The sequence below is a fragment of the Nyctereutes procyonoides genome, unplaced genomic scaffold, assembly GCF_905146905.1.
Source record: "Nyctereutes procyonoides isolate TBG_1078 unplaced genomic scaffold, NYPRO_anot_genome, whole genome shotgun sequence".
Lineage (NCBI taxonomy): Eukaryota > Metazoa > Chordata > Mammalia > Carnivora > Canidae > Nyctereutes > Nyctereutes procyonoides.
This window is the reverse complement of record NW_026575131.1, coordinates 8,568,404-8,581,439: the sequence shown is the minus strand read 5'-3', so window position 1 is coordinate 8,581,439 and position 13,036 is coordinate 8,568,404. Positions and strand designations below refer to the sequence as shown.

The 13,036-nt window shown below is 44.5% G+C and overlaps 1 protein-coding gene and 1 pseudogene across 5 annotated transcripts in view; both read left to right on the top strand.

Moving 5' to 3' along the window:
- Nucleotides 1-13,036, top strand: part of MTMR14 (myotubularin related protein 14) — a 46,467-nt gene that overhangs the window by 1,934 nt on the left and 31,497 nt on the right. For all 5 annotated transcript variants that reach the window (XM_055342784.1, XM_055342782.1, XM_055342783.1 and 2 more), the window contains exons 2-4: nt 89-237; nt 5,457-5,565; nt 12,689-12,764. In XM_055342784.1, coding sequence (XP_055198759.1) covers nt 89-237; nt 5,457-5,565; nt 12,689-12,764 — 334 coding nt within the window. The remainder of the gene's footprint in view (nt 1-88; nt 238-5,456; nt 5,566-12,688; nt 12,765-13,036) is intronic.
- LOC129521411 (60S ribosomal protein L13a-like) lies at nt 10,239-11,044 on the top strand (annotated as a pseudogene).

Genomic DNA, 13,036 nt, shown 5'->3' with positions numbered 1-13,036 from the left:
CAGTGACCGCTGCAGGTCACAAACTGCCGAATTCTCATACTCAGAATTCCAGAATCTTCTTTATGCTCAGGTCTCCTCCTCTGTGCAGGTTGAGCGCATTGAGAAGAGATGTCTGGAGCTGTTTGGCCGAGACTACTGTTACAGTGTGATCCAAAATGTGAATGGGGATATCTGTGGCCACTACCCCCAGCACATCGTGTTCCTGGAGTATGAAAGTTCTGAGAAGGAGAAAGACACGTGAGCATCATGTAACTAGAGTGTGCCTGTCTGGGGAGGCTCTGACAGCTCATCCCCAGAGTCAGGAAGTCTGTAACTGGGTGGGGAACCGGGAGGGATAGACGCACTTTCCCCAGGTGTGAAAGAGTATTGGCGTCTTTGTTTCATTCAGGGTTTGATAAGTTGTATCGATGAAGCAGCATCGAATAGAATGAATGGTTGGAAGTCACAGTCCTGGACTTCTATTTCTCCCTCTACCCTTGGACTCACTGACCTAAGACAGCTTACTTCACACCCCACCATTCTGAACCGTAGTGTCCTTTTTTTAAGAGAGTGGGAGTGGGAGCAGCTATACTGTGTTGTTGACATGCTTAAGAGCACTTAACCATATGTAGAGCTTAGGAGCCTGAGGTCTCGAGTCAGACTACTTGGGTTTACATGCTGGCTGTGTAAGCAACTTGGGCAAGTTATTTTATCTCTTAGTTTTCTCATTAGTCTCTACCTCTGTTTAGAAAAGTGGCTAGTGTGATCCCAGATGATAAGTGGGGCTACTACAAGTCTGGCATGTTTATTGTAAGAGTTAAGAGTAAGAGCTACCATTTATTGAGGGCCTACCAAGGCCTGAGTGCTTTCTCTGGGTAACAACAGGTCATATAAAAGTATATAGAAAGCACCCAGCACAGGATAGAACCCAAAGGTAGTCAGTAAATGGTGGCATTTGTTTGACACTAATAAAATAATCACGGCATTGAGGTTCCAGGCTCATGCGATCTCAAAGTTTATTCCCTTAGTCTCCATGCTTGCTGCTGATTCTAAGAGAATCCAGGAGCTGTTGTTAACAGTATCTGTGAAAGCACGGCCCTGTAGATGCAATGTTGTGATGAGTGAATGGTTAATTCTGCCTGGAGTGTGTGTATTTGGGGAGAGTCCATGGTAGAAGTCCTCTTCAGCTGGAACTGGAAGGATGAACAGCAATCCTGACATGTCCTAAAAGACCAGTTTGTATATGGTCTTGATCATTAGGCCAAGGAGTGTGGACTTGTGGGTGTTAGTGGTTTTATTGTGCTAGTATCCCCTGAGCACTCACTAAAATCACAGATTTTAGGGCCCCTGAATCAGAATTTCCAGAATCTACCTTCTTAGAGAACTCCGTAGAGGAGTCTTAACATAAGCTATAGCTTGAGAACCACTGCTGTAGGCCACAGGGAGCCACAGAAGGCTCTCCAGAGAGGAATCACCAGAGGAGTTTAAGGACTAAGCCTTAATTTCCTTATCTGTAAAATGTAATGTCTATTAAGTGTGCCATCTCATGAAGTTGTGGTGGGGCTCACTGAGAAAAATGAACGTATTAGAAAAACAAATTGTATGTAGTTCATATAAATTGTATTATATCCCCAGTCGTATAATTGAAGAACTCCAGGGGTCTCTTAGCCTAAAGATTTGGGCTTTATTATGGCTCCGTTGTATATGGTTTCTCTTTCTAACTTCTTCCACAATTAGGTAGGCTTAACATCTGTATGCCCTTAAGCTAAAGTTTCTAAACAAGATCTTTTTCCTTGCCCTCCTCTTCAACCTATTCAGTGGTGGCTGATGGTTTTACCTTGGTGCCCTGATTGCATTCTGATATTAAACTCAACTGTGCTCAAGGTGGTGCTGCTTCAGCTAGACTATGAGCAAACCACCTGTGGTTTTAGTGACAGTGCAAAATCTGACTCAGTAGGTCTGGAGTAGGGTCTGAGTTTCTGCATTTTCTCACAAGCTCCCAGGTGATGCCACCCCACCATGTAGTAGAAGTACACTAAGGAACTCAATCTTGGTTGCCTCACAGAAGCTTTTCCTGGAAGGAAAACAGCTCAGTGCTGATTCTTAAGGAAGAGGAAATGAAAGTCAGCTGAGTGCCTGACACTTCACAGGTGTTAGGGTTTCATGCGCTAGCTCACTCAAGTCCTGCAACTACCCAGTGAAGTAGGTGGTATCACTTCCATTGTACCAAAGAGAAAGTTAAAACCCAGAGAAGTGGGACGCCTGGGTGGCTCAGTAGTTGAGCGTCTGCCTTTGGCTCAGGGCATGATCCTGGAGTCCTGGGATCGAGTCCCGCATCGGGCTCCCTGCAGGGAGCCTGCTTCTCCTCTCTCAGCCTGTGTCTCTGCCTTTCTCTCTCTCATGAATAAAAAAAAAAAAAAAAAAAAAAAAAAAAACCCAGAGAAGTAACTTGCCTTTCCCAGAGATCACCGAAGTAGTAAGCAGGTTGGTTTTAAAATTCGGGTCTTCACTCTACTCTGTGCGCCTCTCTGCCTTTTCTTTGCCACTGCCACCGTTCTTTTACCAGCAGGGTCGCATCTTCTAGGCTAGGGCCATGGTGGTATATTCATAATCCTAGAGGAGTTACTAAAAACTTTGTTTTTACTTTTTTACTTCTGGTAAGGCCTTGAAGTAATTTTGAGTGGGCAATGCCTTTTAGTTGAAGAGAAAGGAGTATATCCATGTTTTGGGGGAAAAAACAGAACTTTTTGCTTCTTTACATACCTAGCTTTGGTGTTAATAGGACACTAATTAGACCACATTACCCAGGGTAGAACTGGATTCAGGAGTTGGTTTAGTTCTCTTAGTCCACCTCACCAATTTAGCCCATCATCTGGGAATAGAAGCCTGGACAGGAATCTCTGACAGCCAAGACATGTGTTTATCAACAAGTGTTCATTGAGCTGCTACCACGTGGCAGTCTCCAGGAATCCACTTGGAAGCCCTACCAGATAGATGAAGTCCCTACTCTTAGGTCTTATAGCTAACACAGACCAATAAATAAGCAATAACAGTGTAACAAGAGTCAGAAATAGGGGAGTACAGATGAGGCATTGGGGAATAATGGTTAAGTTCTACATCTGATTCCTACATGGGAGGGTTTGGGGGTTCCCCCCACACCACCAGTTATCAGACTCTAGCTGGGTTTCCTACAATTCAGCTCAGTTCTGACACTATCTACCCAGAGATAGCATCAGATTGCACAGGTTAATAGCTCAGTCCCACAAGACCAACATAAATACACAAGCCTATGTTTATTCATTCAAATCTGAGTATCATGTGCCAGACACAGCTCAGTGGTTAGCACTTTAAGGAAAAGATCCTAAGGCCAAGAGATAATAAAAATAAAAACAGGAACTACTGAGAATGGAAACTGAATTGATTCTCTGAGTAGGGGAACCAGCAAAATGAACCACTAGCTAGCCTAACCAAAAGAGGTATGCCTGCTTCTACATTAGAAGAGTGCTGAGGGATGCGTGGGTGGCTCAGCCGTTGAGGGTCTGCCTTTGGCCCAGGGCATGATTCCGGGATCTGGGATTGAGTCCCACATCGGGCTCCTTGCAGGGAACCTGCTTCTCCCTCTGCCTATGTCTCTGCCTCTCTCACTGTGTCTCTCATATGTAAATAAATAAAATCTTTTTAAAAAAAAGTTCTAAGAGCCCCTAAAAGGGAAATGCTGGCGGGTTCTCCATCTTGGTCTTAGGAGTTTGCCAAATGGAAGGTCTTAACCTGGGAGAATTGAACACAGTTTCAAGGCATTTAGAACTCAGAGGAAGCTGCTAGTGTGACTCAATGAGATTCTGTTGCAATAGATGATGCTGACCAGGTTTGTGAACATGGCCTGGAGCCACCAGAAGGCAAAGAGAGTTCTGTGGATACTGCTGTATGTGCTGTTTCATACTCTTCTGGCAGCTGAGTTGGATTATTTTGTACTGGTGTGCCTTTTTATTTCATAGAGACACCAAGTGAGGGAAAGTGGCAAAACTTGGTTATCAGTGAGCCCAGGGACATTCTAGGGCCTGGCTCAGTGGCCAGTGCCAGCCTACAAGTACCTTGAAGAGGCACCCCAGCTTCAAGTTTGCCATTCGTCCTGTCTTCAAAAAAGAAAAAAAAAAAAAAAGACTATAAAATAATGTCTTAAATCAGACCATACAGAAAAATACACCTTGGGAAGTGTAAGTTCTGTTCCTTTCTCCCCTTGTTATCTTTCCAAGATCATCAAACTTGAAAACCTCTTTGAACTTCAATTTCAGACCCCCACTTGATAGTAATTATGTTTTTAGTAGCTATGACTTGCGAATATTTCTATGAACACTAAACTACTAAGGAATCAGTGGTATTTTTAAAAGACTTTATTAATCTCAACAACATCCAGATAGACTTAAAAAGTTACCCCAGATGTGTAGGAGTTGCTGAATTTACTCATTCGGAAACAATTATTTGTATGCATGTGCCATGCAATAACACATGGATGCCTAGAAGGATTAGGATATAGAAGGCATTAAATGCCCTTTAGGGCTTGACCTGGAAGCTCAACCCTTATAAAAAAGGAACATGGGCATCTTCCCTCCCTTCTACTCACTTAATCTGCATAGCTTTCCATTCTTTTAACTGTCCTACCTCTCCTTTCTCGTACAATCAAGCGCTTCCTGGCTGATTTGAAGCATTTTGTTCAGGATTGGTAGGTGAGTCTATAAGAGACCCTTTCTTATTTTATTTTTTGATTTGATTATGGCTACCAAGTCTTCAAAGCAGCTCATTTAATTCATCTTAAAGATCCTTTTTTTTTTTTAAGATTTTATTTATTCATAGAGATGCAGAGAGAGAGAGAGAGGCAGAGACACAGGCAGAGGGAGAAGCAGGCTCCATGCAGAGAGCCTGACGTGGGACTCCATCCCGGGACTCCAGGATCATGCCCTGGGCTGCAGGCGGCACTAAACCGCTGCGCCACCGGGGCTGCCCATCTTAAAGATTCTAAAATCAGGATGACTTAAATTTTAATACCTGTAGTATAGCAGTTTTTTCTTTTCCTGAAAAACTTAGCATATCCATGATCTAGAATTTAGAGATTAAAGCATTTAGTAAATTTCATTTTTTTTAAAGATTTTATTTATTCATGAGAGACAGAGAGATAGAGAGACAGAGAGAGAGAGAGGGAGAGAGAAAGAGAGGCAGAGACACAGGCAGAGGGAGAAGCAGGTTCCATGTAGGGAGCCTGATAGGGGACTCGATCCCAGGACTCTAGGATCATGCCCTGGGTTGAAGGCAGCACTAAACCACTGAGCCATGCGGGCTGCCCCATTTAGTAAATTTCAAATGAATATTCACACACACATCTGCAGACCTCACGTGGGGTCCTTGTGAACACACACACACACACACACACACACACACAATACCCCCTTAGAAGCCTGACCTGTCTCTTGCCTATGCCCTAGGTTTCAGAGCACTGTGCAGGTGAGCAAGTTGCAAGACCTTGTCAACCGTAGCAAGACGGCCAGGTGCAGAGGACGGTTTGTCTGTCCAGTGATCCTGTTCAAAGGCAAGGTAAGAATACACTATAGCCTCATACTCCCTGAGACCCTCTTCTGGGGTAAATGGCTTATGGAAAGTGTAGGGTCATCTTGTTCTTGATGTTTGCCAGCCAAGTGTTGAGTGATTACCTGGTGCCTGGTGCTATGCACAGCAGGCTGGAGAAACAGACCAATTCTTAAACCTCCTTCCACAGGAGTCTATGTAGGGAAGGGATAGTCATACCAGAGTACCCCACCCTGTGTTCTGGAGCCAGACTGCCTAGGTGCAGATCCTGGCTCTGTTACTTCCTGTCTCCACAAGGCCTCAGAGATCTTCTCTACAAAATGTGAATAATAATCATGCCTACATCAAAGGTTTATGGAATAGGTTAGATCAAGTAAGTTAATACATTGTTATTTGTTCATTCTTTCATTCATGTAATTTGCTATGCTTATTGAATATTATGTTTCAGGCCTTATGGTACATCAGTATATAGACAAAAATTCTTACCCACATGGAGCATAAACTCTAGTGACAGTTGTTAACTTAGCTTCCTGGTATGATCTCATTTACCTGTCTTTTTATAATCCTTTGGTGTAATTGATCCCATTTTGCAGGTGAAGCAAAGTGATTAATTTTGCCAAGTTTACCAAGAGAGCTGAGATTAGGACCTAATCTGGAGTTCCCTTAGGCTACCACACTGAAGTTTAGGATCCTCCAGTGTGGTGTGAAGGGGAACTCGGGGACAGCGGTGTGGAGTGACTCACTGATGGTCTAAGTGAGCAGGCCATGGCTTGAGAGTACTGCAGGAAAAACAGAAGGCTAGCTGGCAGACAGATGGGAGGGTGTTCCTAGCAGGCGACATGGGAGAAGGCATGGAGACAGGAACAAGAGGGGCCAGGACTCCTCACTGGAGTGGAAGGTTCATGCCAGGCCAGAGGATGGAAGGGATTGATTGCAGGAGGCTGAATGCTGACCAAGGTGCTTACATTTGCAAGGAGAGCGTTGTGATTTTTGAGCAGAGAAATACAGGATGAAAGTAGCTTTTTCAGGAGGATTAGTCTGGGAGGAGCACATTAAAGTAGGGGGAGCTGGGAGGAGACCCAATCTCTCTATTTGGCAGATACATGAGCGCATGCGCTGCGGTCCCAGTGGCTTGCAGAATCCAGCTGCGGTTACCCAGTGTGGGTGGTTGAGTGCCAAGGCAGTAAGGAGGAGAAATGTGAGGTTAGTTTGGGCCTCTGTGCCTGTTCTTTCCATAAAATGGGAGAAGGGCAAATGTGAAAGGGGAGTTAGGAAGAGGGCCTTGAATGAAGGCTTCCTTGGAGAGATGGATTTTAGGGAAAAACTTGTATGGAAGTTCCTGAAGTTGATCACCTTCCAGGTTTTTGTTCCCCCTCTCCCTTTGGAAAGCTGTCATGTTCCTGCACATTACTGGAACTCCAGTTTAAAGACCACCGCTCTGTGGTGTATGGTGCTTATCACTAGAAATCACATAAGTAATACTCAAACCAGTGTTTGCCATGGTGTTTTCCATAGAACGGTAGTTGAAGGATATGCTCCTGAAAAGCATTTGCCGTCAAATGGTGGATAAGGAATTCTAAATACTAGATTTGACCCAACTGCCAGGCTCCACATTCATAAAGTCCGTTGGTTGATATGTGTACATTATATAACAAAGATTCTGAGATGTTTTGTAGCAGGGAGACCTGTGTAGCTTTGTTAGGTCTTGTGTTTCCACTAGTTTTCTGCACACGATGAGTAAAGAACTTTCCTGGATGTGTTTGGGAAATGCCACCCTGAACAGATGAACAAGTGGAGTTGCTAAATGGTAAATTGTTTGCACTTACAAACTAGGCATGCCTGTGAGAAAAGAGCCCTGAGCCATCTGATTTCAGAGGAAGGCCAGTGAGTTAGAGGGATTATGCTGAGGAGTCCTTGGCATATGATGTTTATGATGGCTTTACCATTAATCCTGCTTTCTTCTCCTTTTACACCTTCTTGTCCAGGCAGCCTGATACCGTTTCACACCCTTTGGCTTCTCCTGACAACAATCAGTGTTCACTCACTTTTTACCTCCTTCCATGTGCTTCACTCTAATTGTGTGTTTGAACGTCTGTCATTTCCTCTGTGCCATAATCAGAGGTGAATAAGGCAGTCCTTGTCCTCCAGGAGGTCAGTGAGTGGCAGACAAGTGAACAGGCAGTTGAGAGGGAGATTAGGAAAGGTAGGAGAACGTGTTCTGTGGTGAAATGGGGATCTCACCTCCTAATGTGTGGCCCACGGCAGGCACTTGGTAACTAATACAGTGATAGCAGCTTTTATTACCAGTACTTAAGAGGCAGGACCTCTGCTAGGTTGGGGAAGGCAGGTGTGTTAAGAAGTGCTTGCTTCCTTCAAAACTCAGTTCAGTGTGGCTAGTGCAACTGAGGAACCAAATGTTTGATTTTATTTCAATTTATAGCTGAAACAATGTGGAATTTTTTTTTGTTAAACACAACTGTATTTGGGGGCAAGACTACTTTTCCCTTTAAATGCTAAAAGTAGGGGCAGCCCAGGTGGCTCAGTGAGTAGACTATGCGACTCTTGACTTCAGGGTCATGAGTTTGAGCCCCACATTGGGCATAGAGATTACTTAATTAAAAATATTTTTAATACATATTTTTTTAAGATTTTATTTATTTATTCTGAGAGACACAGAGAATGAGGCAGAGAGACAGGCAGAGGGAGAAGCAGGCTCCATGCAGGGAGCCCGACATGGGACTCGATCCCAGGTCTCCAGGATCATGCCCTGGACTGAAAGTGGTGCTAAACCACTGAGCCACCCGTGCTGCCCCTCCCCCCCAATTTTTTTTTTAATTAGTCAAAAAGATGCTAAAGGTAAAACATTCTAGTTGAGATGTGCTGAAAAGTGTAAAATACAGATCGGATTTTAAAGATTTTGTATAGGGGATCCCTGGGTACTCAGCGGTTTAGTGCCTGCCTTTGGCTCAAGTCATGATCCCGCAGTCCTGGGCTTGAGTCCCGCCTCGGGCTCCCTGCATGGAGCCTGCTTCTCCCTCCGCCTGTGTCTCTGCCTCTGTTTCTCATGAATAAATAAAAATCTTAAAATTTAATAATTAATTAAAGATTTTGTATAAAAAATGTAAAATATGAATGATTTTTTAAGTAATTATATGTTGACATAACATTTGGGATATAATTGGGTTAAATTAGATAAATATCAAAAAATTTTTAAAAATTCAGTTCAGGGATCCCTGGGTGGCGCAGCGGTTTGGCACCTGCCTTTGGCCCAGGGCACGATCCTGGAGACCCGGGATCGAATCCCACGTCAGGCTCCCGGTGCATGAAGCCTGCTTCTCCCTCTGCCTGTGTCTCTGCCTCTCTCTCTCTCTCTCTCTCTCTCTCTCTCTCTGTGTGTGTGACTATCATAAATAAATTAAAAAAAAAAAAAAACTCAGTTCAAAGGCTTCTGGGTGGCTCAGCTATTGAGCGTCTGCCTTTGGCTCAGGTCGTGATCCTGGGGTCCTGAGATCAGTCCTACATAAGGCTCCCCATCGGGAGCCTACTTCTCCCTCTGCCTCTGTGTGTCTCATGAATAAATAAATAAAATCTTTAAGAAAAAAAAAACCTCAGTTCAAGCATTTAAGGGCAATATGTTCTCCTATGCCATTTCCCCCCCAACACTTGTATCTGGCTTTTGAGCAATTAAAAATTGGGACAAGTCATCTTTCTCTGTTTCCTCCCTTTTTTTTTTTAAGATTTTATTTATTCATGAGAGACACAGAGAAAAGAGGCAGAGATACAGGCAGAGGGAGGAAGCAGGCTCCCCGCAAGGAGCCTGATGCAGGACTCAATCCCGGATCCCAGGATCACGCCCCTGAGCCCCCTATAGGCATCCCTCTCTGTTTCCTCCCTTAGGAGATGGGGAGTAAAGGTCTGCCACTTTTTTTTTTTTTTTTAAGATTTTGTTTGTTTATTCATGAGAGACACACAGAGAGGCAGAGATATAGGCAGAGGGAGAAGAAGGTTCCCTGTGGGGAGCCTGATATGAGACTCAATTGCAGGACCCTGGGATCACGACCTGAACCAAAGGCAGACATTCAACCACCCAGGTTGTCCTGATCTGCCACTTTTATCTGTGTGTCAAAGTTGATTACTAGATAAGCAAATCCTACAGAACCATATTCCTCATGCAGAATTAGAGGCCACTCACAATTAGATAAATGGAGAGCATTCACAGTGCACCCTACTTTTTCAGTCAGGAGCTAAGCTTAAAGTGCAGAAATGATGGAGTTTGGAGCCATGAGACTAAGGAGCAGGGGTCAGGAGTTAGAGTCTGCATTACGTACAGCTTCTGCCAGGTACCACCTGAGAATCTTCCTTCAGAGGGGTTAGTGCCTCACTTGGGAAGTTAGCCAACTTGCCTGGTCTTTTCCATCTACTTGAATCCTCTGGGTCCAGGTCTGGCTGCCTGAGTTAACTAAAAAGGCAAGGACAGATCTAAGGGATATGAGAAAACTGGGATAGAAAGAGGTATCTAAACCTAGGAAAGAGTTTGAGAAACAGTTTCAGAGCCAAAGACAGTGTGTGTGTCTGCTTGCAACAAAAAATGCAAAGAAGAGTGAGATTTGGTGTTAGCAGCTTAGATGATGGGGGAGGGTGGGCATGATAACATAGCAGACTTTCCCAGGTGGCTGCTGAAGATGGCAGAGAAACAGATCCTGGTGCTCAATGGCAGAAGCTGTCTCCTGGGCTGCCGGGTGGCCATAGTGGACAAGTAGGTGCTGCTGGGCTGGAGGATTGTAGTCATGCACTGTGAGGGCATCAATATTTCTGGCAATTTCTGCAGAAACGAGTTGAAGTACCTAGCCTTTCTCTGCAAGTAGATGGATACCAACCCATCCTATGGCCCCTACCACTGCTGAGTGCATCTTTTGGCAGATAGTGTGAGGCATGCTACCTCACAAAACCAAGCAAAGCCAGGCTGCCTTGGACCGCCTCAAGAGATCTTGCCACCCTATGATGGGGAAAAAGCAGGTGGTGGTTCTTGCTGCTCTCAAGTTTGTATGTCTGAAGCCTACATAAAACTTTGCTTTCTTTGGAAACCTGGTTCATGAGGTTGGCTGGAAGTACCAGATAGTAACAGCCACCCTGGAGGAGAAGAGGAAGGAGAAGGCCAAGATCCATTACTGGAAGGAAAAGCCACTCTTGGGGCTATAGAAACAAGCTGGAAAGATCCTGGAGAAGAAAATCAACAAATACACAGAGGTCCTCAAGCCCCATAAACCCATGGTCTGAGCCCAATATAACTGTTTATTTCTGAGGAAACGTGCGCGCATGCGCACAAACACAAAAAACCAAACCCTCAAAACCAGCTGAATGCCCCCTATTGTCTTGCTCTCAGGAGTCAGACCTCCCCACTTGACAAAACCTAGGGATTGACACTTCCCTCCTACAGTTTTCCACTTCCTGCTCCTCATGACTGGGGTAGTCTCCTTAGAGCAGCTCTTAACAGGGACTAGAGGTGGATCCATGGATGGACTTGGGAGAGTCCAGGAACCTCTAAAATGTAAGTTAACTGTGATGCATATATTTTTTTCTGTACAGCTGATCATTTTCATCAGATTTTCAAAATGCTTTTGGACCCAGAAAAAATTAAGCAGCCCCCACAAGAGAGCCCCTCCTGCTCAGACCAGCAGGAATCTCAGCCCAAGTTCTTCATCGCAGACTGCCAGGACAACCTTCCCATGAATTTCTTCTTGTTCCCAGCGCTGAAAAAACACTATATCCTGCCTTAGGTTGTATCCAGGTTGCTTTTCTATTACCTGCCCCTTTCCTAGGCTGTCAGAACTTCAAGAGAGCTGGAAGGTGACCTGATAATGCCCACCCACACCCCTTTCCTTAAGCAACAAAACTGTTTCTTTCCCATTATCCGACAGGTAGAGGAGAAGCCTTCAGGTAGTATTTTGCAGTCTTCCAGGGACCTGCTTAACATTGCCAGTCTGTGACCCATTCAGAAATGAACGTCACCCATCTCTGTCATGCAGCTGCCCCTCTCTCATGTAAACTCCCAGCCACCACCTCATTGCCACCCCTAGCTTTAGCTAAACTCTGGGCTAGTTTGTTCACCCATTACCACCTGTCTCCTCCCATTTCCTCAACCCTACTGGATCTCATCATAGTTAATTAATACAACCTTAAAATTAGATATTGAAGTTCAGGCCAGTTGCCTAGTTTCTAGGATTCTCACGCCCAAAGTGATCCTTAAGTAATGAGGAAAAGAGTAAAAAATATATATAGCAGCACAGTTACTCATCCTTGTGCTGAACGGTTTCAAACGATGATAAGCACACAGGCTTTGGAGGTGGGTGGGTCTACATCAAATCCCAGCTAACCCCTCATTGTATGGCCTTATCTATCACTTCACCTCTCTATGCCTGCCTTCTGTGAATCAGCAACAGTGCATGTCACCTGCCACATCTATCTCAGGGCTCACTGAAAACTCAGAGTGTAAATGTTTCAGTGCCAAACCCAGCACACATCCATTTACACAATCAAATCTATGCACCTACACATGTGACAGCCACTGAATCTATCCATTACTCTTAGTAACACTGGTGCCTCTTGTTTGGGAGAGATGCTCCCTTGACAGGATGTAGATTAAAAATTCTAGTCATAAAAAAAAAAATTCTAGTCATACTTTAGACTGGCTGCTGTGGCCTCTATACTGATAAGACTTTGGGAAATGCTCCTAAACCCAGAAGCTTGGCCTGGAACAATCTATGGACTCCCAGTTGTTATTTTAACTGTGCACACTTGAGAAAACCATCTTGACCATTGGCCATAGGGTACAAACTTGAGGATCTAAAGTACAGCAGAGTGATTATAGTTATTAGTATTATATTATTTGCTTGAAAGTTGCAAAGAGATGATCTTAAATGTTTCCATCACAAAAAAGAAATGGGAATTGTGTGACATGATAGAGCTGTTAGCTAACACCACGGTGGTAATGATTTTACAATCTATAGATAGATCAGCATATTATACACCTTAAACTTACACGGTATTGTATGTCAATTATATCTCAACAAAGTTGGAAAAACAAGAACAAGAAAACCCAGGAAAGCATCTGAAAATGCTGTTTCTCTCCTAGCACATTTGCAGGTCTGCTACCCTGGCTGGATGGGGAGAACTGTATGGACGCACTGGCTACAACTATATCTTCTCAGGTGAATATCAAGCTACCTCCTCTGACTAAGAACAAGAGCGCAGATGTAGAGAATAGCCACCCACGCCACAGTGGCATAGGTAGAGAGTGCAGACAAGTTGGGAGGAGAGCAGGAGCCTTCCCTTCTTCACTCAAGGAGATCCTGTGGTAAAGAAGACTGCCTGCCAGCCATATGGGACATGTGTTGCTGAGAGATGGGGGGGCTGTCCTTGGAGATGGAGATAGATTGGGGTGAGAGGAGCTTGGTCAGGAGGCCCCTGGGTGGAGCCCTGT